At 47.5% G+C, this 24,179-nt stretch overlaps 1 protein-coding gene across 1 annotated transcript in view; it reads left to right on the plus strand.

Moving 5' to 3' along the window:
* The window catches only part of CRTAC1 (cartilage acidic protein 1), a 193,157-nt gene that overhangs the window by 160,411 nt on the left and 8,567 nt on the right, over positions 1–24,179 (plus strand). Inside the window, exons 8-11 of the mRNA XM_006880047.1 lie at positions 2,365–2,501; positions 10,165–10,247; positions 11,692–11,792; positions 12,291–12,459. Of these exons, the coding sequence (XP_006880109.1) occupies positions 2,365–2,501; positions 10,165–10,247; positions 11,692–11,792; positions 12,291–12,459 (490 nt within the window). The remainder of the gene's footprint in view (positions 1–2,364; positions 2,502–10,164; positions 10,248–11,691; positions 11,793–12,290; positions 12,460–24,179) is intronic.

The following is a 24,179-nucleotide window of genomic DNA, read 5'->3' on the forward strand; positions in this document are numbered from 1 at the left end:
GGGGAGTATGCATTTATGGGGCTTTCTGCTGACCTCATGTTCTTCTAGAGGTGCTGAAGTGTTTGGTGTGTTTTTTTTTAAATTTATTTTGTATATATATTAGGCAACTATTCTTTTTTTTTCAATGCAGTAAACATATTTTATACAGTTTTTCTCAGTCTTACCCCCACCCCAATGTCAGCCTCATTCTATAACAGTGGCACCATATAATATTTGTCCCTTTGTGACTGAGATTTTTTTACTCAGCAAAATGTTCTCCAGGGTCACCCATTTTGAATACTATTGCATGAGTTCCTTGTTTTTCAAAGCAGCGTAGTATTCCATTATGTAAATATACCACAGCTTCTCTATCCATTAATTTGTTGATGCGCACTTAGATTGTTTCTGACTCCTTCTAGAGGTGCTGAAGTTTTGCAGAAATCACGAGTGAAGTGGAGAAGTCCACCCTCTGCTCTTTGGTCTGTATGGCCAGAGAGAGGCCACCACTGTGGCTTCCTCCTATAGATGGCTGTTTGAGGTGCTCAGCCCCAGCATGCCAGCCCTTTCCCTGGAGGGGGAGAGGGCATGTTCAGGACAGTGTATCTTAGGGTCCTGAATGATTCTAACCATTTAATTTTAACCTAGTGTTTCTCAGCCAGCAGTGATTTTGCATCCCACACACACACATATACACACACACCCCAGGGAGTATTTATAAAGTCTGAAGATGTATTTGTTTGTCACACTGCAGTAGGGGTTCTACATCTAGTAGGGGGAGACCAGGGATGCTGTTCAATGTCCTACCGAGCACAGGCTGCTCCCCACATCACAGACTCGTATCCGGCCCCAAATGTCAATAGGGCCAACGTGGCTGAAACCGTGAACCCCCTGGCATCCTCTCTCAGAGCTCACAGGAGCAATAACCAGAATCATAAGCTCTTCGTTTATCAAGTGCTTTCTGTGTGCCAGGAACTGTGCTAAGTGCTGTGTGTACGTTATCTCTGAAGCCCGGGTGTCCAGTGGGCTGACCCCAGGGGTCTCTGAAGGTTTCCATTTTTATAGGATCGATAGAACAATAACGAGCTAGTGATCCTGAGGTCTCTTTTGTCTCTCAGCTCTTAAGGCCCTGCACAGCCTGGTCAACTGGCCAGGCTGTTAATCAGCCTCATTGCTGTGCTGATTGGGACAACCTCTCCCTGGCCGCCCAGAACAGGCAGCCTGCCAGCTGTCCCAGGCCAGCCTATCCCTGCAACAGGAGGCCAGGAGTAGCCTCAGGCCAAGGGACAAGGCGGCACGCCCAGATACACTAGTGTGCCTGTCTCTGTCCTCCACACAGGGGCATAGGATTTAGATAGACTTTCGGGGTCTTTAAGGGACAAGCCCACCTATAATGGGGACATTGTCAGGAAGGTCACCCTGAACCACTCCTCCGATTTTCCAAGAGGATGCACACCTGGGGCCCTTTGCTCTATCAGCACTCTGAGGTCCCACCTGGGCTATTCTGGGTCACCTGGGCAGGTGTATCTGATATTGCAACCTCCAAAAGCAAACGTCTCAAAGAATAAAATGGCTAAAAAAAAAACTAAGCAAAAAAAAAACACACAAAAAGCGAAAAACCTGCATAAGTTCACAGAGGCAGCAAAAGCCACAGCCAGAGGCAGCCACGGTCACCTCCTAGACTTCCCGATTGCTCTGGTTAGAGAGCTGCTGAGCTCCATCGGTGCCCAGAGTCTTACATACATCACCCTGTGCAGTCCTCACAGCCTGTTATTATCTCCGTGTTCCTGATGAGCAGTGTGAGATTCGAGGAGCTGAATAGTGGCCCAAGACCACACAGCTAACCAGCGGAGCAGCCTCAAGTCAAATGCGTAGTACCTGTGCCCTGCCTGGCTTCTCGCTGTGACTGTGGGCAATCCTCTACCTTCTCCCAGGACTCCGTTAGCCTACTTTTAATGGGAGGAGAGGATGAGAAGGATTGACACAGTGACTGCAGCAGTGGGCACATGTGTGCCGGAAGTGGCGAGCATGCATAGATCTGTTGTTCACAGGGTCTCCAAGAGTCATACTTGACTCCACGGCACCTAACTGCAACGTACACCCTACTTCACAAACTAATAGGTTAAGTGATCATGAATGGTGAAGATCTAAGAGCTTCACAGTGTGGCTTGTGACAGTTAACATTTACCTTTTTGTTTCCCTAAGGTGTGTTTGGTCCCAAACACAGCCACCCCAGCCTCTTGCCAGGGAGCTGAGACAGAAAGTGTTGGGTGGGTGCGAAGTTTTCTCTTTCAGTGCAAACCAGTCCCCAGTAAGGGGACTTGATCTCTTGACTTCTCCACTCTCCTCTGCATCAGTCCGCTAACCGGCAGCCCTCTCTCCTGCCAGGACATCGCCTCCCCCAAGTTCTCCATGCCCTCCCCGGTCCGCACGGTCATCGCCGCTGACTTCGACAATGACCAGGAGCTGGAGATCTTCTTCAACAACATCGCCTACCGCAGCTCCTCGGCCAACCGCCTCTTCCGGTAGATGCACCTGCCAGGCTTGTGCTGTGCACATAGGCAGTTGGGGAGGGTCCGGGAGGGGACTACAGGAATTCAAAGGACAGGATTCCAAGGACCATGGAGTCAGTGTGGAGGTGGAGGGATCCCCTGATGGAGGCAGAGAAGGACAGGGAGGAGCAACCAAGAAACGGGGGAGCAGGGGACAGAGAGTCTTGGACAAGAACCTGGGAGACAGGCAGGAAAACAGGGCCCACAGTGAATCCATAGAGCATAAACCCACACCACAGATGGTTACAGTGGCAAATATGTTTGGATGCCCCAAGTTGAGCAAAATTAAACAGATTTCTTTACTGTACAGAGCTTTTAAAACACCCACGTATACAGTCATGCACTGAACAATGTCTGTTCAGCCAGCATCTGATCAAATAGGCATATGTCCGTAGTCTTGTGTACATGTGTCCATGTTACACATGTACGAACCTCCGTGGTCTTACAGTGTTACCCATGTAATAAAGTCAGAATTCCTGATTAGACTACAGAAATCTAGCAATTATACCACTTTCCTGGCAACATGATCTTATATACAAAATGACTACAATGCCAGGAGTTTAACAGTACTATACATACATAACCTGAATATATATGCCTTAATAGTCATAATGAACAAAGATTCTAACCACTGGGCCAGTTGGCAGCATCAGCATGGATGGTGAAGAGATTGAGATAGCTAACAGTTTTAATTTACTTGGCTCCACAGTCAACACTCTTGGTAACAGCAGCCAGGAAATCAGGAGACGAATTGCATTGGGAAAGTCAGCTGTGAGGGACCTCTCAAGAGTACTGAAGAGCAGTGATGTCAGGCTGGAGACTAAGGTGTGCCTGATCCGGGCTATAGTCTTCGCAATTATGTGCTATGCATCAGAAAGTTAGACAGTGAATAGGGTTGATAGAAAGAGGATTGATGCCTTTGAGCTGTGGTGCTGGAGAAGAGTGTTGAATATACCATGGACTGCTAGGAGAACAAACAGGTTTGTCCTGGAGAGAGTGAAACCAGAGTGTTTCCTGGAGTCAAGGATTCTGAAGCTTCATCTGACATATTTTGGGCATGTTGCAAGGAGGTACTGGTCCTTGGAGAGGGACATCATGTTTGGCAGAGTGGAGGGGAGGCGAAGGAGAGGAAGACCTTTGGTGAGATGGATCGATTCTGTGACTGGAGTGGTGGGAATAAGTGTGTTTGAGATGGCTAGATTGGCACAGGATAGAACAGCGTTTAGAGCTCTTGTACATAGGGTCGCTATGAGTCGCAAGCGACTCGATGGCACATAGCAACAACAACAGTCATAATGAATGCATATATTACTGGCTCATGTATGTATGTACTGTACCGCAGTTTCTCTATTGTTATCTTTCTGTGGACTTTCTCAACTTACAGATGACAGTTTACTGGATATAGATACACACTCTCACTCCTAGGCAACAGCATCTAATCTCCCATATTGTACATCTTTGAATGCTGTCGTGTTATCTCTGTTTTCATTAAATGAGGTGCATCCTGGCCCCCTAAAAACAGATAAACCAACACTAGTGACAGCAACAGCAAGAGGCAAAGGAGAAGTACCGATTTGGAAATGAAAGTGGAAAATCAGTGGATGATACTGCTTGAGATTCAGGCATATTTGGGCAAAATTCAGATCACATTGTTCTGTCTCATAGGACATGTCATGGATGTTAAATAGCACATGACTGTATTTTTCACTTTCTAAAAGGTGGATAGAATACTGCAGGTGGATTGGACCACAGTTCATTTCTTTCAAAGATTGCCTCTTGAGATTGGTGTTCTGCCACACTTCCTTTGGGGAAAGCTGGATGAGACGATGTAGTGATATGCAGGAAAAGAGAGTTCTAGAAATGGAAGGGATCAGCAATCATCTAAGTATTTCATTCCAGGAAGAAGATCAGGGTTTTCTGAGGCAACACTTCTTTAAAGAGGTTCAGAGACCAGACATCAGAATTACCTGGAGTGCTTATGCCAAATGCAGAATCACAGGGTCCAGCCCCAGGGTCCTGAACAAGACTATCCCTCAATGGTGTGGCTCAAACCTCAGAGCGCAGGTCACTAAGGTTTCCTGTCCCAGGTTCAGCCCAGGTGGGAGAGGAGGAGAGGCAGGCACTCGGGATCCAGGAAATGGACCTGCTTACCTGCTCTTCCCCCAGGAGGGCCTCACCTCTTCCCCAGGAGGGTCCCAACTATTAATAAACAGCAAGAGCTGTGACTATGCTTGTTTTAAAATATAATTATTAACAAAGCATCAATCCTGACTGAATGTAATCACCCCCTGAAGGCACCAGATTTACTAATTAGGTACCTTGCAAAAAGCTTATTCACAACTTCCAGATTAATTGTGGAAGATCAATTGCTCGTTAACAGAGACACTGCTTTCCTTCTCTGGCTAATAAAGTGTCACTCCCCAGGACCCCAAGCACCAAAGAGTGTAGTGCTCTTGCCTCTGTGGCCTGAGTGCCCAGGTACCGCCCAGCCTCCTTGTGCTCAGAGCTTGCCCTCCGTTCCTGGAGTGGGCCTATTTATAGCCTCTGGCCCCCTTCATGTGAGCTGGACGGAGGACAAGTTCACCACGTGGTTCATGTGTTGATCTGTGCACAGTGGCACCAAAGCCACTTCCCCAGTACATGCCTGTGTCCCAAATCCCTGTGGCAGATGGCTGGGTCCTGAGCACTCAGTGGAATGTATGAGAGTGGCCACAGTTAGAGCTGCCATTCATCTACAAACCTGGAGCCCCATCTGTCCTACCCAAGGTTCACCCTAGAAATGAACCTCCTTCCCCTGGGACATGTCAAACACTGGGATCAACCCTATACTTGTGTCTGCTTATTTTTAATGACACCTAGGGAAGCCAAGGAATCCCAGGATTGTGCTAACAGGTGACATTAAGCTATTAGCCCAGAGCTTGGAGCTTCAAGTCCACCCAGAACCATCTCACCAAAAAGATATTGGAAATCTGTTTCTGAAGAATGAGCCCAGAACCCCTAATGGAGCACAGTTATTCTCTGTCCTACTTGGGGTCACCATGAGTTGGGGTCACCTCAACAGCAACTAGTTAGGGTAACCAGAGAATTCCTCACTCAAACTAGGACACTCAGGAGAGGGAAAGAGTGGAATATTATGAAAAGAGCTGATGCTCAGGGTAACCGAGTCTGACTTTTACACTTTTTGCAAAGAGGAACTGTTCCCATCAATAATATCTGTAGTAGAAAATAGATAGCTGCTTGGTCAGACATGCCACACACACACCCATACTCCTGCATCTCCTTCTACCAATCATTTGAGTCTGATACTCATTGTTGATTCACAGACTTTACTCACAATTGTGGTACCAAGAGTGGGGTTTATTACAGAAATAGTTTGAAGAGTCAGGGATGCAAAGAATATAACCCAATGCAAGTTCAGGTTTAGTCCAGTAGTCCCAAGATGGATTAACAACAAAATAAAATTATTTTAGTAAAAGTCCTGATTCCAATTTAGTAGCACAAATCCAAATCATCCAGCAAGATTTACCTTAGAGCACTTATAAATCAGCTTCTTCAGTCATCCGGCAAGTAAAACCTTTAACTGTGGCCAGCATAAATGCAAGAAGCCTCAGGTTACACCTTGCCACAGTCTCTCCAAAGCAGTGCTACATACATTCTGTCCTCTTTCCACCACTGTGGTCACCTGAGTCTTACTCTACAGTGTGGAAAGCTCACACTCTATTATACTAGTCCTACAGGTGTTGCTGATTTGCAAGATCCTGTGTCCCCAGTCATGGTAGCTGGAGACCAGCAAGGACTAATATAATGGCCAGAAAAGAAAACTTTTAAACTGACACCACAGAAGCTATACCAGCAGGGCAGCAAGTATGAAGAGACACTGTCCCAGGCCAACCAGAACATGTCACCCACGTACACATCTAAGCTTCATCTCCCCATCCTTGTAGACCCCTGTTCCTGCACCTGTGCATCCCCTGTCCCCTGTCCAGAAGAGCCAGCTACTGAGTATGCACATCTGACTGGTCACACCCCTCTTCTAGTTAAAATTCTTCTGCTTTTCTCATGGCTTTTGGATTAAGCCCAAACTCCTTTATACCACCCACAATATCTATTTCCTACTGAAGGGCCAGTTCTAGGAAAAAGACATCATGCTAGAAAAGGTGGAGGATAAGAGAAAGAAGGGAAGACTCTCAACAAATGAATTTCTACCGTGACTACCATGATGGGCTTGAGTATGACAGAGGTCATGAGGATGGCTCAGGACAGGGCAGGGTTTAGTTCTTTCGTTCATAGTCATAATCCACTTCATGGCACCTAACAACAACAGCATCGAGGCAGTCCTGGCTCAAGGCAACCCTGCGTATGTGATCTACTTCTGAAGAATCAGCCTAGAGCCCTAATAGAGCACAGTTCTACCCTGTCACGCTTGGGGTCACCATGAGTTAGGGTCAACTCAACAGCAACTCATTAGGATAACCAGGCTTTTCAGTGGCTCATTTTTGAGAAGTAAGTTGCCAGGCCTTTCTTCCTCCAAGACAGCTCTGGAGAGACTCAGACATCCAACGTTTTGGTTGGCAGCAAAGCCCATTACCATTCATGCCACCCAGAGACCCCACAAGGCCTTGCTTTCATCCCAGCCTCATCACTCTCCACTGCCCCCTTTGTATCCAACCACTAGACATACCGGCCTTTCTCAGTGCTGGCAGCTGGGCCTTAACCCCCACAGTTCCCCACACACTCAGCCCCTCCATCTGAGGAATGTAGACTCACTCATCGTCTGATCTGTTTCACCAGCCCTTCTTCTGGAATGCCTTTCCTTAATACCCAAATCCACATGAGCCACTCTTGTTCTGCATTCCCCTTGTGCCTCCTCTCCTTGTTGACCTTTAACTCTGAACTGTGGTCCCCTGTGGAGCTGGCCCTGAGGACTCTGGGCCCATCCTCCTCGTGCACGCCATATCCCTGGGTCCAGCACAGTGGCCTGCACTCGGTATCTGCTGTGTGAGAATGTGTTCTTTACAGACCAGTGCCAGCCACTGACAGGTTGGTTCTGATGCTTGGCAACCCCATGTGTGTCAGAGGAGAAGTGTGCACCACTGTTTTTAACACGTGTTGTGGTTTTGTTTGTTTTTAGGGAATTGAGTCTTTTTTATTTCATCTTTTTTAATTTTAATAATTTTAATGAATATTCACAGATATTTTAGAATTCCATTCATTCATTACTGCACTTCTCTCCCTGCCCAGTTCACTCCTCTCTTTGAAAAGTAAAAGAAAAACTCCCTCCCTGGTACACAATCCCCCCGCACCCCTCCCACCGCCCCAAGTACATTCCACTATGCAACCTTAATTTTGGACTCGTGTGATAACCATAATACCCTATCATACATAGCTTTTAAATTATTCTCCCCCTCATCTGTTTCAGTGCAGTATACATAATTTATCCAGTTTTTCTCAGTCTTATCCCAACCCTGATATCAGTCCCATTTTACAGCACTGGCATCATGCAGTATTTGTCCTTTTGTGACTGAGATATTTCACTCAGATGTCCTCCAGGCTCACCCGTTTTGAATAATATTGCATGAGTTCCTTGTTTTTCAATGCAGCGTAGTATTCCATTGTGTGAATATACCACAACTTCTCTATCCATTCATTTGTTGACGGGTACCTGGGTTGTTTCTAACTCCTTGCTGTTGTGAACAAAGCTGCGATAAACATGGGTGTGCATACATCTGCTTGAATGTCAATTATGGTCTCTTTGGGATATATTCCCAGTAGTGGAGTTCCTGGGTCAAATAGTATCTCTATTTGCAACTTTTTGAGAAAGCACCATACAGCCTTCCACAGTGGTTGTACCATTTTACACTCCCACCAACAGTGAATAAGTGTTCCAGTTTCTCCACAACCTCACCAGCATTTGTTGCTTGCTGTTCTGTTAAATTTTGCTATTCTGACTGGGGTGAGATGATATTTCATAGTTGTTTTGATTTGCATCTCTCTTAGAGCTAGGGCTTTTGAACATTTCTTCATGTGCTTGTTGGCCATCTGAATGTCTTCTTTGGTGAAGTGTTTGTTCATATCCTGGGCCCATTTTTCAATTGGATTATTTGCCTTTATCTTGTTGTGATGCTCAAGTATTTTATAAATTCTAGATTTAAGTCCTTTGTCTGACATGTCATTACCAAATACTTTTTCCCAGTCTGTGGCTTCCCTTTTTTACCCTGTTGGAGAAGTTTTTGGATGTTCATGATTTAAAAAAAAAAATAAAATAGAACTAGGCCTGTGTTCCTAGACACCTCTGGGTGAGTTTGAACCACTAACCTTTCAGTTGGCAGTCAATGCATTAATCATTTGTACCACCCAGGAACTCCCTAGGTTAATCCCTTGAAACCCAATGACTCCCGTAACTGTATTGCCACCGGAACAAGAGGTGTTTCTACCCAAGCATGACAGTGTGTGCTTGACTCTGGTTAAAGGGACTGTGGGTATTAGCTGGCTCAGGCAGCAGGTGTGCACACACTCGGGTACTGTCCCAGGCTGCACACATGGACGTGCTCAGATTAGATGCTCTCTGAGGACAGAGAGGCATTCGTGGGCAATCATTTCAGCCCTGCAGACACCCTGCTGTTCTTCGGGGCTTCCTGGCCTCCAGTCTCAGTGGCCTCCAGCTCAGGCGCTCCTACAAAGCACTGGCCACATCCCAGCCCTCCAGAGCTTTCCTGTAATGGGAGCGTACAGTGGCCACCTGCATAGGAGTTAGGACATGATAGAGTCCCACAGACCCTTCTGTCTTCCCCAACCCTGCGCCACATCCAGGGCTTGTAAGAAGACGGCGAGGGGGGAAACTGGAAGAGGGGAAGCCAATAACAGCGCCTCACACTGCCTTCAGCAGTGTGGAGGAGGGGCAGGACTGCCATGCAGGGCTTGTGCAGCAGCAAATATGACCGGGATTCAGGGCTCAAAACAGACAAGACCCCTGAAGCCCAGGGGGACCCCTTTCCTCCTTTTGCCATCCACGAATCCCGCAGACGTGAGCTTGGAGCTTTGGCGAGCCAAGGCGCCGTGTTAGATGCTGTGGGAGATGCGACAATGAATAATGCATGGGCCCAGCCTGCCACGGGCTCGCAGTCCACCCAGGGAGATAAGATGCATTTACACAGAGCTTTAACACAAGGCAGGACGTGATAAAGGCCACGGACGTGATAAAGGCAGGGCAGGAGGGATTGCTCCTAGCAGGACGATCAAAGAAGGCTTGGAGGAGGTGACATTTGAGTTAAGAGTTTAAACCCTAGGTGGGACCCAGAACTAGGCAACCCAGAGGCCACTTGGAGAAAAGCGAAGGTCACTTGAAGGGAGTTGTGTCCCTACCCCTTCTCCATCCATCAACTGCCCTGCCTCAAGGCTGTCTATAATTCATCCATTAGAGAAGGGAAAATCAATATTCACCAACATAAATTAAAACTCAGGAAGGGGATGGCTAGGGTGCAGGCGGGATCTGAGCAGAATGGCTCATGGGTTTTCAGGGGACAGCCTGGCACAACAGGCCCTGGGGATGCTCTGGGGACAGTGGATGCAGCCAGGGGCTGGTGGGGTCTGGTGAAGATGCTGTGAGTTAACACACAGCCTCTCTGTTCCCTCACAGCGTCATCCGCAGGGAGCACGGAGACCCCCTCATCGAGGAGCTCAACCCCGGGGATGCCTTAGAGCCTGAGGGCCGAGGCACAGGTGAGGGATCTTGAGGCTCTGGCCTGTTCTCCCCTGGCCTCAGTGCTGTCCATGCTCTGGGGGAGGGAAAGAGTGGAGGCGGGGGCAGCAACCCCATACCAGTGTCTGTCCCTGATGGCTCCTCGCTCCCATCCCTGCCACCCTGGGGAGCTACCAGGCAGGGAACAGAGGATATGTAGGCCCCTTTCCCATCCCTGGGCCTGCTGGGGCACCGGGACCCACAGACAAAGCTCTCTGATTCCCTGGCACAAAGAGGCTGCAGAGGAGAGGCAGTAGTTCTCCTCTGCCCAGTGATGGGACCAGGAGCCACACAGCCCAGTTCTGCCTTAGCCTTCTTTCACAGCCTGGGAAAAGGGACTTCATTCACAGAGCCCTATTCTCCACATTCATAAAATGGGGATCATCTCTGCCCTCCCCAGCTCTGGACTATTGTTATGTGCTGTCGAGTTGACTGAGACTCGTAGTGACCCTATGCACGATAGCCCTGAACGCTGGCCTATCCTGAGCCAATCTCATTAACTCCAACACACCTTCCCCCATTAATCAATCCATCTCATCGAGGGTCTTCCTCTCCTGCACTGCCCCTCCACCCTCCCAAGCATGACGTCCCTCTCCAAGGGCTGGTCCCTCCTGGCAGCAAGCTTCAAGACCCAAAAGAGGACCATATACTTCAACAATTTGATCAGTTGGCAAAACCTGGACAAATATGTTGTTGCTGCTGCTGCTGCTCAGTGACGTCAAGTTGAGAACAACTCATCGCAACCCAGTGAACAACAGATCTGAGCCCCGTGTTATCCTGCACCATCATCATCGTCTCCGCCGTGCTTCTGACCTACTTGAGCCCGTTGCCCATTGTCGTAGACTGTGTCAGTCCATCTCACTGAGGGTCTTCCTCTCATTCGCTGACCCTCCACCATTCCAAGCATGATGTCCCTTTACAAGGAATAGCCCCTCCTAACAACATGCCCGGAGTGTGTGACATTTCACCATCCTTGCCTCCAAGGAGCATTTTCTCCAAGACAGACCTGTTTGTTCTTTTGGCGGTCCATGGGTATTCAGTACTCTTCTCCAACAAGGAACGGTTATTATTCAAACAGAAAAACCAGAAGTCCATGCCCTCCACTCTGCCCCTCTCACCATCCAAAAGCCCAGGCATTTCTATCAGCATCTAGAAGTCCTGGGTCCCATCTCATTTCACACTTGCAGTCATTCTAGAAAGTGGGCAGTTTTGCAGGCATGGAAACTGAGGCCCAGATACTAGACTTAGTGACTCGCCGAGCTCACACAGAAGTTGAAAGGAGGCAGACAGGCTCCTCCACACCCCTAGAACCGTGTGCCCTTCCTTACAGCCCACTCAGAGTGGAGGGCACTGCACTGGCGGGGAGCCCCCCTGTCCCCATGGGGTTCCTGCCCACAGGCAGCTGTGATGTCTCTGTTGTTGCAGGGGGCGTGGTGACAGACTTCGATGGAGACGGGATGCTGGACCTCATCTTGTCCCATGGAGAGTCGATGGCTCAGCCGCTGTCCGTCTTCCGGGGCAATCAGGTACTCTGTGTTGGCCGAAAGGCGCTTTAGTGACATAGTGTGTGATGTACCAGGCTGCTAATAGAAAGGTCAGCAGTTCAAATCCACCAACTGCTCCTTGGGCGAAAGATGAGCGGTCTCCTCCTGTAAAGATTTACAGCCTCCAAAACCCAGTGGTTTCTGAGTCAGAACCCATTTGACAGCAGTGGGTGGGCCTTTGCTGAGGGTGGGTGAGTAAGCGTTATGCAAGCAAGTTCCCAGCAGCACAGGAAATCTTCGAGCAGGGCTGCCTGCCTGCTAACCCTAACCCGTACCCTTCACTCTCATTCTTCCACTGTCACATCCCAAAACCTTGAGTCTGCCAGCTTTGCCTCCTTCCTTCCTAGTCCTTTGTTCCCTCTGGCCACTGTCTCCCTTACCTGCCCCTTCTTCCTCTGCCCTCTTCTTCCCCCCTCTTCTTCACCCTCCCCAGCCTTCCCTGTCCCACCAAGACCACTGTCTGCCTTTCCCCTCCCACAGGGATTCAGCAACAACTGGCTTCGAGTGGTGCCTCGGACCCGGTTTGGGGCTTTTGCCAGGGGGGCGAAGGTCGTGCTTTACACCAAGAAGAGCGGGGCCCACCTGAGGATCATCGACGGGGGCTCAGGCTACCTGTGTGAGATGGAGCCCGTGGCACACTTTGGCCTGGGTAAGTTGGGGACCTCGGGGCAGTGTGTTGTTATGGGGACAGTGCTGAGTGATTCAGGGGCTTCCGCATCTTCTGGGGACCACTTTTATGTGGACACCTGAGGCTGACAGCAGTCCTTGGGCACAATCCCTGGAAAAGCTGGTTGCTCTGAGTCAACTCTGACACGTGGTGGCCCCGGCTTGTAAGAGTAGAGCTGTATGCCATAGAGTTCTTGATGGTGAGCCTTTCTACTAAGGTGCCTCTGGGTGGACTAGGACGTCCCAGTGTTTGAGGTAGCCGCTGCACATATTAATTGTTAAACGTTAATGATTTGCACCACCCAAGTACTGGAGCTCAAGGTGAAGGGAGCAGGAAGCACTGGCAGGGTTCGTGCCTTGCTTCTTGTCTCAGTCCTATTGTTGTTGTCGTTGTTAAGTGCTGTCGAGTATGACTCATACTGACCCTAATAACAGCAGACCGGACCCCGTCCTATCCTGTGCCATCCTCATCACCTCCGACACACTTGAGCCCATTACTCTAGTCACCGTGTCATTTCCTCTCACTGGGGGTCTTTTGGTCTACTGTGAAGTCAGAGTATTTAATCTTCCATTTGGCCAAGGCCACAACCTTATTCTTCAAATGTGGGCCTGCATCCTAATTCTCAGATCCACTCTTTCCCTGGCATCTTGGAAGTTGGCTTGGTAGTTAAAAATATCTCACCAAATCCCTGGTATTTTCCCTTGGGAAACAGGATATGATGTCACCCCAAGGGAGCAAAAATTGATTCTTGGGTAGGGCATGGGGGAAAAAAATCTTACTCCTTTTTAAAATTTGTGTGCAAGAACTGATGTACACAATACATAAACAGAAAAAAATGGCATGTGGTATTAATGAGGTATCACTACACTTATGAAACCCACCCACTGCCATCGAGCTGATTTACCTCCTAGCAGCTCTCCCTTGGGTTTCCGAAGCTGTAAATCTGCATGGAAGGAAATAGCCGTCTTTGTCACATTCTGTGCTACCTTGGGGCTCTAGTGGCCTAGTGGTAAGGAGCTGTACTGCCAACCTGAAGGTGCACAGGTCAAATCCACTAGCTGCTTCACAGAAGAAAGATGAGCAATCTCCTCCCACGTGATTTACTGCTTCTGAAAACCCAGTAGAGAGTCAGCTACAAGTCGGTTCTGACTTGATGGTTCACAACAACATGCTACCTTGTGAAACTTCATCTCACATAGTTTGGTTATGTTGTAGAGACATCATTCTGGGGAAAGTAGAGGGTCAGAAAAAGAGAGGCAGACAGACACCGAGATGGACTGGCACAGTGACTGCAGCAGTGACCCTGAACCTGCACCTTACCTAGATGGATTGACACAGTGGCTGCGGCAGTGACCCTGAGGCTAGCACAAGTTGTGAGGGTGACACAGGATAAGGCAAGACTTCCGTCTGTTGCTCACAGGGCTCCTATGAGTCATAGTCGACTCGGTAGCACCTAATGATGAACGACAGTGACATGCTACCACCGCCACACGCTTTCTAGAACAGCCAAACGAAATGAAAATAGTGACAGTATCAAATACCAGCAAGGATATGGAGAAAGTAGATTTCTTAGGGCTTGCTGATGGAAAGGAAAAATGATACAGCCTCTCTGGAAAATAGCTTGGCAATTTCTTTAAAACAAAACAACTAAATGTACGACTGCTGTGTGACATACCTTGTTAGATGTCATCAAATTGATTTTGACCCCTGTTGTTGTTGTATACCACGGACTCAGAACCGACCCTTGGGTGACCCTCCAGAGGGTTTTCAGAGGCAGCAAGTCATATGGGAGCCGATTGCCCATCTTTCTCCCACAGAGCAGCTGATGGACTCAAACCACAAACCTTTGCATTTACAGCACAGTTCCTTACCACCAAACCACCAATACCCAGTCTGACAGAGGAGAACAGCCCCATGGAGTTCTCCTTGACTGTAATTTTTAAAGATGCAAAATTACTAGGTCTTTTATTTCCATGAACTGCCAGTGGGTTCACACCACCAACCTTTTGGTAAGCAGCTGAGCACTTAATATTGTACCACTCAGGTTCCTTCCTGGGTATTAATCTCAGACAAATGAAATACATATCTACATTAAAAGCCCTGGACACACTTGTTCATAGCAGCTTCATTTGTAATAGCCAGAAAAGGTAAACAACCAAAATTCCCCTTCCTAGATGAATAATGAAGCAAACTGTGGTACATCCATACTATGGAATAGTACACAGCAGTAAAAATGGAACAGACAATTGATAAAACAACTTGGATAGACCTCAGGGGCACTGTTGTTGTTCTTGTTCTTCTTGTTCTTGTTATGTGCTGTCAAATTGCTTGTGACTCATAGCGACCCTCTGTACAATTTCCCTGACACCCGCTCTATCCTGTGCCAATCTTGTCTCTGACACACCTCCCCTCATTACCCCAGTCACTGAATCAATCCATCTCATCGAGGGTCTTCCTCTCTTGCGCTGTCCCTCCACCCTTCCAAACATGATGTCCCTCTCTAAGAGTTGGTCCCTCCTTGCAACATGCCCAAAGAATGTCAGACAAAGCCTTAGAATCCTTGCCTCCAAGGAGCAGCCTGGTTTCACCTTCTCTAGGATGAATCTGTTTGTTCTCTTGGCAGCTCATGGTATATTCCGTATTTGTCTCCATTTCCACAGCTCAAAGGCATCAATTATCTTTCTATCATCCCTAGTCATTGTCCAGCTTTCTGAGGCATGGCAAGTAATTGTAAAGACTATCACCTGGGTCAGGCACACCTTAGTCTCCAGATTGACGCCGTTGCTCTTCAGTACTCTAGAGAGATCCCTGACAGCACACTTTCCCAATGCAGTGAAAGAACTAATCTCAGAAGATAACATACTGTATGATCAAACATATCTAACTTTCTTAAAATGACAAACCTAAAGAGATGTGAAGCAGATTAGTGGTTTGAAGGAGTTAGAGATGGTGGGAAGGAGAGGAGTGGATGTGACACATAAGGGGCAGCCTGAGGGAGAGCTTTGTCGTGTGGTCTCATGAATCTACACATAGTAAAACATGACATACAACAACAACACACACATATTATACAGCTGTCCTATTTCCTGATTTGGGTTGTTGTTGTTAGGTGCTGTCAAATCAAGTACAACCCATGGTGACCCAATGAACAACAGATCCGAACCCTGTCCTATCCTGTACCATCCTCACAATTTCAGGCACACTGGAGCCCATAGCTGCAGTTACTGGGTAGTTCACTACTGATTTGAGTGTTGTACTGTATTATATTACTTACAGTTAAATAAGATGTAACCACTGAGGGGAAGTGCATGAAAGATATATGATTTCTTTCTCTATTATACTTGCCACTCTCTCCAAATCTATAATTTCAAAATAACAAGTTTTTTGAAAAAAAAAAATCATGGGGTGAGGAGATCAAGGGAAATGTATAAAAAGGCCTCAAGGGAGTTTGATGTGGAAAAAAAAGTTGAGAAACATTTCAGGTAACCAAGAGTGTATTTGCTATAAAAGACAACAGTTAAGCAAACATCTTAAGTTCAAAACAAGACACCCTCCCTCACATGTTAACACCTTATGAGGTGATATAATATTAATATTAAAGGCGCAGGCAACATGGTGTCAAATTAATAAAAATATACATGTTAATAATATACACACATCTTATGTGCACTGAAAAAAAATACAGCAAAGTGTGAAGAGTGATTAGTGTAGTCAGCTCCACCTGGCAGGAGCGGTGCCAGGCTCTTCGCTCACATTATCTTACCAAGCCGTCGTGGTGCCCCTGTGAGAGGGACATTCTCTTCCCAATTTTACAAAAGAGGAAAACTGAGGCTCAGAAAATGTGTCAACCTGCCCAAGTTCACATGCTAGGTAAACGGCAGAACTGGAATTCAAATTCAGGCCTGCTGGGATTTTATTTTCTTCCATATGTCTGTGAGTATGTGTATTCCAATTTTTATATAGTCAGAAAAAGAAGAAATAAATATTTAGGGGCTAAGCTGGGTTGTGTAGCATGTCCGCGGGCTGTCTCACCCTGGATGTGTTGGTCTGCAGTCGGAGCATCTCTCACTCCTGAGACAGCCCCACTTTATGCTGGCCCCAAATGTACAAGAGGACTGTTAAAAATATCATTCTCTCATAGCTCTTGCTGTGTACCAGCCACTGGGTTAAGTGTTTTGGGTGAAACTTGGGAAAAAAGCATTCATTGCCATCAAACTGGAATCGACTCAGCTTGCTCTCCTTGGAGTTTCCAAGGCTGTAAAATGCACTGGAGGAGACTGTCCACTCTCCTCCACGGAGCCACATGTGGATTCGAACTGCCAGGGAGGCACGGCCTTTGGGTCAGTAGCACGACTACCTGTGGGCTTCACCACTAGAGCACTTTACTTTGCATAAGATAACTCAATTGATTCACACCACAACAGAATGACTTAGGTTACCATAAAGATCCATTTCACACGTCAGGAAAGTGAGACTGAGGTTAAGTAACCTGCCCGAAATCAAACCTCTAGAAAGTAGATAAAACTAGGATTGAACTCCAACAGCTTGGGTACCACAGTACGAGTTCCAGATTCACCACATCCCATAGTCACTCTGGCCAGAGCCAGGCAAGGTTCTTCTTTCTGTTCTGCCTCTCTTATTAGGCATGCACGTCCCCTCAGGGACCCAAGGGGACCTAGAGAATGAGACCATCCAAGCACCAGGTGATGGCCATGGTGCTGTCAACAGGGTATTTATCTGGGAATCCTGTTAGATGACCCCACATGTGTTAAGAGGAGCCCTGGGCTCCCTAAGATTTTCACTGGCTGACCTTTTAGAAATAGATCACCAGCACTTTCTTCTGAGGTCCCTCTGGACCAACTTGGACCCCATTGTACAGATGAGAAAACTAAGGCTTGGAGACTTGCCTGGAGTTAGCCACATGGTATATTCGCCTCCACATCCCATGGCTGTATATCTCTGTATCCTATGAGATTTACTGGGCCTCTTCTCTGGTCAGAATCTACCTCAGGCAGGAAAGTCCCTGCTTCCATGTCACTTGGAGGGGCAAGGGTCTCCAGAGCTTCTGTGCCCTCTTATGGGCATTACCTCTGCCTGGGAACACCTCATCACTGCTTTTTCCTCACAGTTTTGAAAGCCATTAAATTTGGGAGATTTCTTTCTTCTGCAGGATCCGCTCCTCCCAGAAAGGTCCTCGAACGCTGCTCTGGGGCAGGAGTTGCAGGTCAGCTTCAGCTAGGGCCTGGGCAGCTCTGCAGGTGGCACACCAGCAATCCTGGGCCACCGTAAGAGAAGGACAGTTGCCATCCCTGAGATGCCAAGGCCAGCGCTGCCCCAGAGGGTTCCCTTCACAGAGCTGGCCGGGCACGGACCTTCCCGACAGATGGAGGAGCCTACGGTGGAGTGAGAAGAAAGGGAGATGTGAGGATGGAAGAAAAGATTGATCAGAGAAAGCAGGCAGGAGACAGACTAACTGAGCCAGAAAGAATGAGGAGAGATATAGGTCAGATGAAGAGGAAACGCCCCACCCTCCAGGTTCACAGTCCAGGGAAAGAGGCAGACAGACACAGTCAGTCTGGCACAGGGAGATGTGGAGGCCCACCATTCTGACCATGTGGCCGTGAGAGTAGGGGGCTGGAGATGCAGCTCGGCTCCAGGGTTCAGCTCAACTTTCCTCCAGGAAGTGGACTTGTAATTGAGTCTGAAAAGAGGGGAGAGATTTGTGCCGAAGGAATAGAAATGATCTAGTGAGAGCAAAGACTGGAAAGGGAGACCAAGGACAAAATGTCCTGGCCACCAGAGCCAGAAACTAGGGACAAACTGTCTGCACCACCAGAGCCAGCCTGGAAAGAGTGGTGGACTAGAGAGAGGGACTTACGGGGAGAGGGGGGAGCTATGGAGAGAGAGGGGGGCTATGGAGGAAGCCTGGAGTCCCTATCAGGGACTGTGCCCTGCAGGAGGAAGAATTTGTGATTGTTTTCAGGAGGCTTTTTTTCCCAAGTCATGCACACTGATTATAGAAAAATCCCAAAATAAATATTAAATATTAAATAAATATTAAAAAGCAAGTAAAGATCACCCAAAGTATCACCATTATATTTATTGTTGTTATGGTGTACTGTCGAGTCAGAACTCATAGTTGACCCTCCAGCAGGTTTTCAGAGGCAGGTACTTCCAGGGAAGGAGATTTCCCATCTTTCTTCCGCGACTAAATATACAAAAGCAAGTAAAGATCACCTACAGTATCAGCACTATGTGTGGGAATGTTAAATACAAAGTCGTTCTTTCTCCCTCCCTCAATGTTACGGATTTGTTTATTCAGTACATATTTACTGAGCACCTGCTATGTCTGAACCCTCACTAATCAAAGACCTTCACTATGGGTGATCTAGGAGGAGGAGGAGGAGAAATGTGTAGCAGGTAACCAACAAGATAATGAAATATATCAAATGTGGGGAGCCCTGGTGGCCTAGTGGCAAGAAGCTACACTGCCATCCCAAAGGTGAGCAGTTCAAATCCACCAGCTGCTTCCCAGGAGAAGGATGGCCAATCTCCTCTCATGTGGTGCACTGCCTCCGAAAACCCGCTGGAGGGTCAGCTGTGGGTCAGTTCTGACTTGATGGTACACACTACAACAACACATATCAAATGTTAGAAAACGTTAAGTGCTATGTGGGATAAAAAAGGTAAAAGGATTAGGAGTATGAAGGGGCAGGATCAGATAGCAGATACAGGTGGTTGTTGTTAGGTGCTGTCTCAGAGAGACTCTTGAGATGGAAACCTTGCCCTGTTGAGCACAGGACTCGGCCATGCTCGAGCCCATCCTTGCAGTCACTGTGTCAGTTCGTTTCAGGGACCTTCTTCCTCTCTTCCATTGGCTCTCTAGATTTCCCAGCATCATGACTTTGCCCAAGGATCAGTGCCTCTGACACATTGCCCAAAACATGTAGAAGTCTCACCATCTTTACCTTTAAAGAGCACCTGAGTGCACTTCCTTAAGACAGATTTGTTTGTTCTTTTGGAAGTTCCGGGGATATTCAATACTCTTCACCAGTTCAAAAACATCAATTCTTCTCCAGTCTTCTTTATTTATTGTCCAACTTTCACGTTCTATTTGAAGCAGTGGAAAATGCCATGGTATGGGTCAGGCATACCTTAGTCTTTAAACTACCATCCTTGCTCTTCAGCACTTTAAAAACGTTCTTGATAGCCTTTGGGATTGCAGTGTAGCTTCTTGCCCCTAGGCCACCAGGGCTCCCCACATTTGATATATTTCATTATTTTGTTGGTTACCTACTACACATTTTTCCTCCTCCTAGATCACCCTTAGTGAAAGTCTTTGATTAGTAAGGGTTCAGCACATAGCAGGTGCTTAGTAATATGTACTTGATGTGTTCTTAAAGATGTTCTTAATAGCATCTTACTTAGTGGAAGTAAGATGGGCAATCTTACCCATGATGTTTACTGCCTTTGAAAATGCTAAGAGGTCAGCTATGAGTGGGTTCTGCCTTATAGCTAACCCTAGGGGAGGAGGGGGGAGTCAGAGGCAGTAAATCATAAGGGGGGAGATTACCAGTTGCTCTCCCATGAAGCAGCTAGTGGATTTGAACAATCTACCTTTGGGTTGGCACACAATTCCTTACCACTGAACCACCAGAACTCCCTGGAACAGTTCCTCTATGTGGTGCACATTTCTAAGGGTGCGATGTGGGGGAGAGGAGGGCGTTGTATAGCATACATCCAGTTCCTTGCTCTTTAGCATGTTTTTTTTATTCCAAGCGTACACATATATACCATTTGTAATATTTTAAACAAAAATTATTATATTCTTCCTGTTGTTCTGAAACGTGCTTAGCTTACTTAAAAGCACACCTTGGTCATCACTCCATTTTTGTTTTCCGTGGTGCTGCGTGGTATCGCGTGGGGTGGCCGCATCCTCTGACTTATTTAACCACCCCTCTGTGGGCCATTGTTTCCAAGTGGAAGCAGTTTGCTTTGTGTGTGAGGGGGAGCAGTGGGATCTGAATGCGAGTCCTAGATAGGCCTGCCAATCTCAGTGTGGCTGAGAACTTGCGTAAGGTAGCACCTTCCATGAACTAGCTGCGGGGGCGGGGAGGTGAGGGCTGCCTGAAGCCCCCCATTGACCGTATGGTGCTCTCTAAGTGACCGCATGGCTACACCCTGCCTGCCTTAAGTCACTTGGAGACCTGAGTCAGAGTGTGTGTGTGTGTGCGCGCGCGCACGCACGCGCACGTGCACGCTTGCGCTTTTCCACAGACACCCCTTCACACTGACCCCCCACCCCTTCACACTGACCCCCTCAGTCTGCATGTTTTCTGTCTGCACACCACTGTGGTCCCTACACTTGCTCAGTGGTGCCTCTGTGCCCCGGAGGCCTTGCTCAGTAGGGTTGGTGTGACTGCAGGGACTTCTGACCTCACCCTCAGGGTAGCAGAACATTGGACTGAATTGAATCACACAATAAAGGCTCGGACCCCTAAGGGTGTTTGGCTCTCTGGCAGTTTCTTGGAGGCCCATTGTCTCTTACACAGTGTCTCCTCTTGGGGCTTGAACAGCTCTCTGGGAGAATCTGTCCCCACCCCACCCCACCTTGCTAGGTGGAGCCAATAGCTCAGGCTCCTTGGCCCTTCTGCACCCACCCTCACCTTGTCCTGGTCCTCCTCGATGCTGCCTGAAGGCTGGGCTCGTATGTAAAAGTTCTGCCTACAGCCCTTGCTCCATGTCCCCACACCTGAACCCACACCCCAGTCCCTGCACACTCACCCTGCATATCCTGGCTCTCTCCTTTCCTTAACTGACTGCAGGCGGAGGCAGCTCGCTAACAAACCTAGAAAGAAAATCAAACAATGATCTACATCACCTCCTTGCGCCTCCAGCCCCCAGCTCACTCGGGTTAACCCCAGGCCTCGACAGAGCCCTCTACTCTTCCAGCTCATTGTTTGCCTGTGACTCAGAGCCGCCTCCAAGCCGGCTGGTGTTCATTTAAGGAAGGAAAATTCAGTGGCCCACATAAAAATTGCTTTATTAAAGTGCAAAAATATTCCACCAACTGTATTCCCACCATCTGTTTTCCCTACAATTCGTCTGAAAAGCGCAATTCTCTGTGCCTCCTTGTCCTTTGTCCTTTAAAAGCTGCCAGGGGAGTCAAACGACTGCTTATGACCTCATGTCTCTGCTGGTTAAAGTGGGAATGGGGCTCTTCTCCGGGTCCCCACTCCTTGCTTGGCAGGTCATCCAGATCAAAGGCCGCTTTTGTAAGGTGTCTGGGAAGATAGTAGAAAGCCAGAGACAAAGGGAACAATAGCATGGCTTGAAGACAGCAGCTCTGGCTCCAGCCCCAGCTCACACACTTCATTTCACTAAACCTCAGTGTCTGCATCTGGAGAATGGGGAGGAAATACCCACCTCATAGACTCCTTGCAAGGACCCACATCTGCCACGTATCTACAAAACACTTCCCTAGTCTCTTAGCTCCCCTGCCTTCAACGACACTTTTTTTTAAATTTTTTTAGTGTTTTTTTAATAATTTTAACGAACATTTACAGAGATTTTGAATTTCCATTCATTCATTGCTACACTTCTCTCCCCACCCAGCCCTACCCCACCCCACCCCCAGTTCGCTCCTCTCTTTGAAAAGTAAAAGAAACACTCCATCCCTGGTACACAATCCCCCACACCCCTCCCACCGCCCCAAATACATTTCACTATGCAACCTTAATTGTGGACTCTTGTGATAATCATAATACCCTATCATACATCGCTTTTAAATTATTCTCCCCCTCATCTGTTTCAGTGCAGTATACACAATTTATCCAGTTTTTCTCAGTTTTACCCCAACCCTGATATCAGTCCCATTTTACAGCAGTGGCACCATGCAATATTTGTCCTTTTGCAACTGAGATATTTCACTCAGCATAATGTCCTCCAGGCTCACCCATTTTTAATAATATTGCGTGAGTTCCTTGTTTTTCGATGCCGCATAGTATTCCATTGTGTGAATATACCACCGCTTCTCTATCCATTTGTCTGTTGATGGGCACCTGGGTTGTTTCTAACTCCTTGCTATTGTGAATGAAGTCGCAATAAACATGGGTGTGCATATATCTGCTTGGGTGTCAGTTATGGTCTCTTTGGGGTATATTCCTAGTAGTGGAATTGCTGGGCCAAATGGTATCTCTATTTGCAACTTTTTGAGAAAGCGCCATACCGCCTTCCACAGTGGTTGCACCAACTACACCTTCTTACTCTCTGCTGCCCCAACTTTGAACTTCTGCTTGATCTTCAAATACATCATGCACATTACACACTTCTAAACTTGGATGTTACAAGTGGTTAAATGTTCAACTACTGAAAGGTTGTCAGTTCAGATCGACCCAGAGGTACCTCAGAAGAAAAGCCTGGAGATCTGCTTCCCAAAAGCCACAGCCTCGAAAACCCTGTGGTGCACAGTTCTACTCTCTAGCACATGGGATCACCATTGAGACCAACTCAAGAGAAATGGCTTAATTTGGACCCATTCTGAACCTTTCTGCCTGGGATGCTCTTTCCTCCCTGTCTCATGGACTCTTTCTCCTCTCTCAACACCCAAAGAAAATGTCATTCTTAGCACCCTGCTCACTCACTCAGTGGTACCCGTGCTGTTACTGTGTGTTTGTGACATTACACTCACTCGGTTCACTGCACCTGTGGGACTCAGCACCTCCAGCCTGGAGGAGAATGTCTCGTTCACTGCCGAATTCCAGCCCCACGCCCATGGTTGGAGCAAAGAGGTACAGGTGGGAGTATAACCCAGGATGATAGTAGATGGAGCTTTGGAATCAGGCAGTCTTGCCGGGGAATGCTGGATCATCATTTCACCTTCTCCAAGTATCAGCTTTCTCATGTCTTAACTGTGAATTATACAAATAATGTTTTTCCCATAGGAGAGTTGTGAGGATTTAATGGGTCAACACCTTAAAGCACTAGGTACAGTTTGGGGCACATAGTAAGTGCTTATCAAGTGGTCATATTACAAGGTGGAAAAGCCCTTTGGGAACTGCAGGATGTCTCCATGTCCATGAGATGCTGGTGATGATGGGGACCCAGCAGGTGCAGGGCTCACATGAAGAAGAGCCCCCCTTCCCAGGCCTCTAGACCTTTATACTAGCACCTCCATTCTGCAGGTGAAGAAACTGAGGCCTGGAGAAGTGAGTGGCTGAGGAGAAGCCATCTCCTCTGGAAGTATACTTTCTGGGTGTGTTTAGCTAATAACCTTGGCTGCTTCCTGGATCTGGAGGAGGGGAGGAAGCAGGACTCAGAATAACAGAGCCTCAAGTGCGAGATGTAAATTTGTAATTGTCTATGAATATTCGGCCACTCTTTTGAGTTATTTGTGGCACTTTAGTCAGACTGGAAAATGTATTCATGTAACTGTTCTGATGGCTTAGGTGAGAAACACTTGCTTTTCTTTGTCTCCTTTTTTTTTAATGGCACCTGTTTACTTTTATCCCGTGACACTGAATTTGGGCACTGTATGCTTTAAAAATACCAAATTTCTTGACCTTCTCCTTTACTTCAAAAGAGAAAAAAAAAACCCACCACAGTTGACACATCCAGCCTCATGTCTACCCTCCTTCCCTAAAAAAGAATAACACTTACTCCTCACTTACTCCTTATCAACTTGCTTAGGTTCTAGAGGTCAG

Source organism: Elephantulus edwardii, unplaced genomic scaffold (assembly GCF_000299155.1).
Source record: "Elephantulus edwardii isolate Elephantulus edwardi_28Jun2011 unplaced genomic scaffold, EleEdw1.0 scaffold00006, whole genome shotgun sequence".
NCBI lineage: Eukaryota > Metazoa > Chordata > Mammalia > Macroscelidea > Macroscelididae > Elephantulus > Elephantulus edwardii.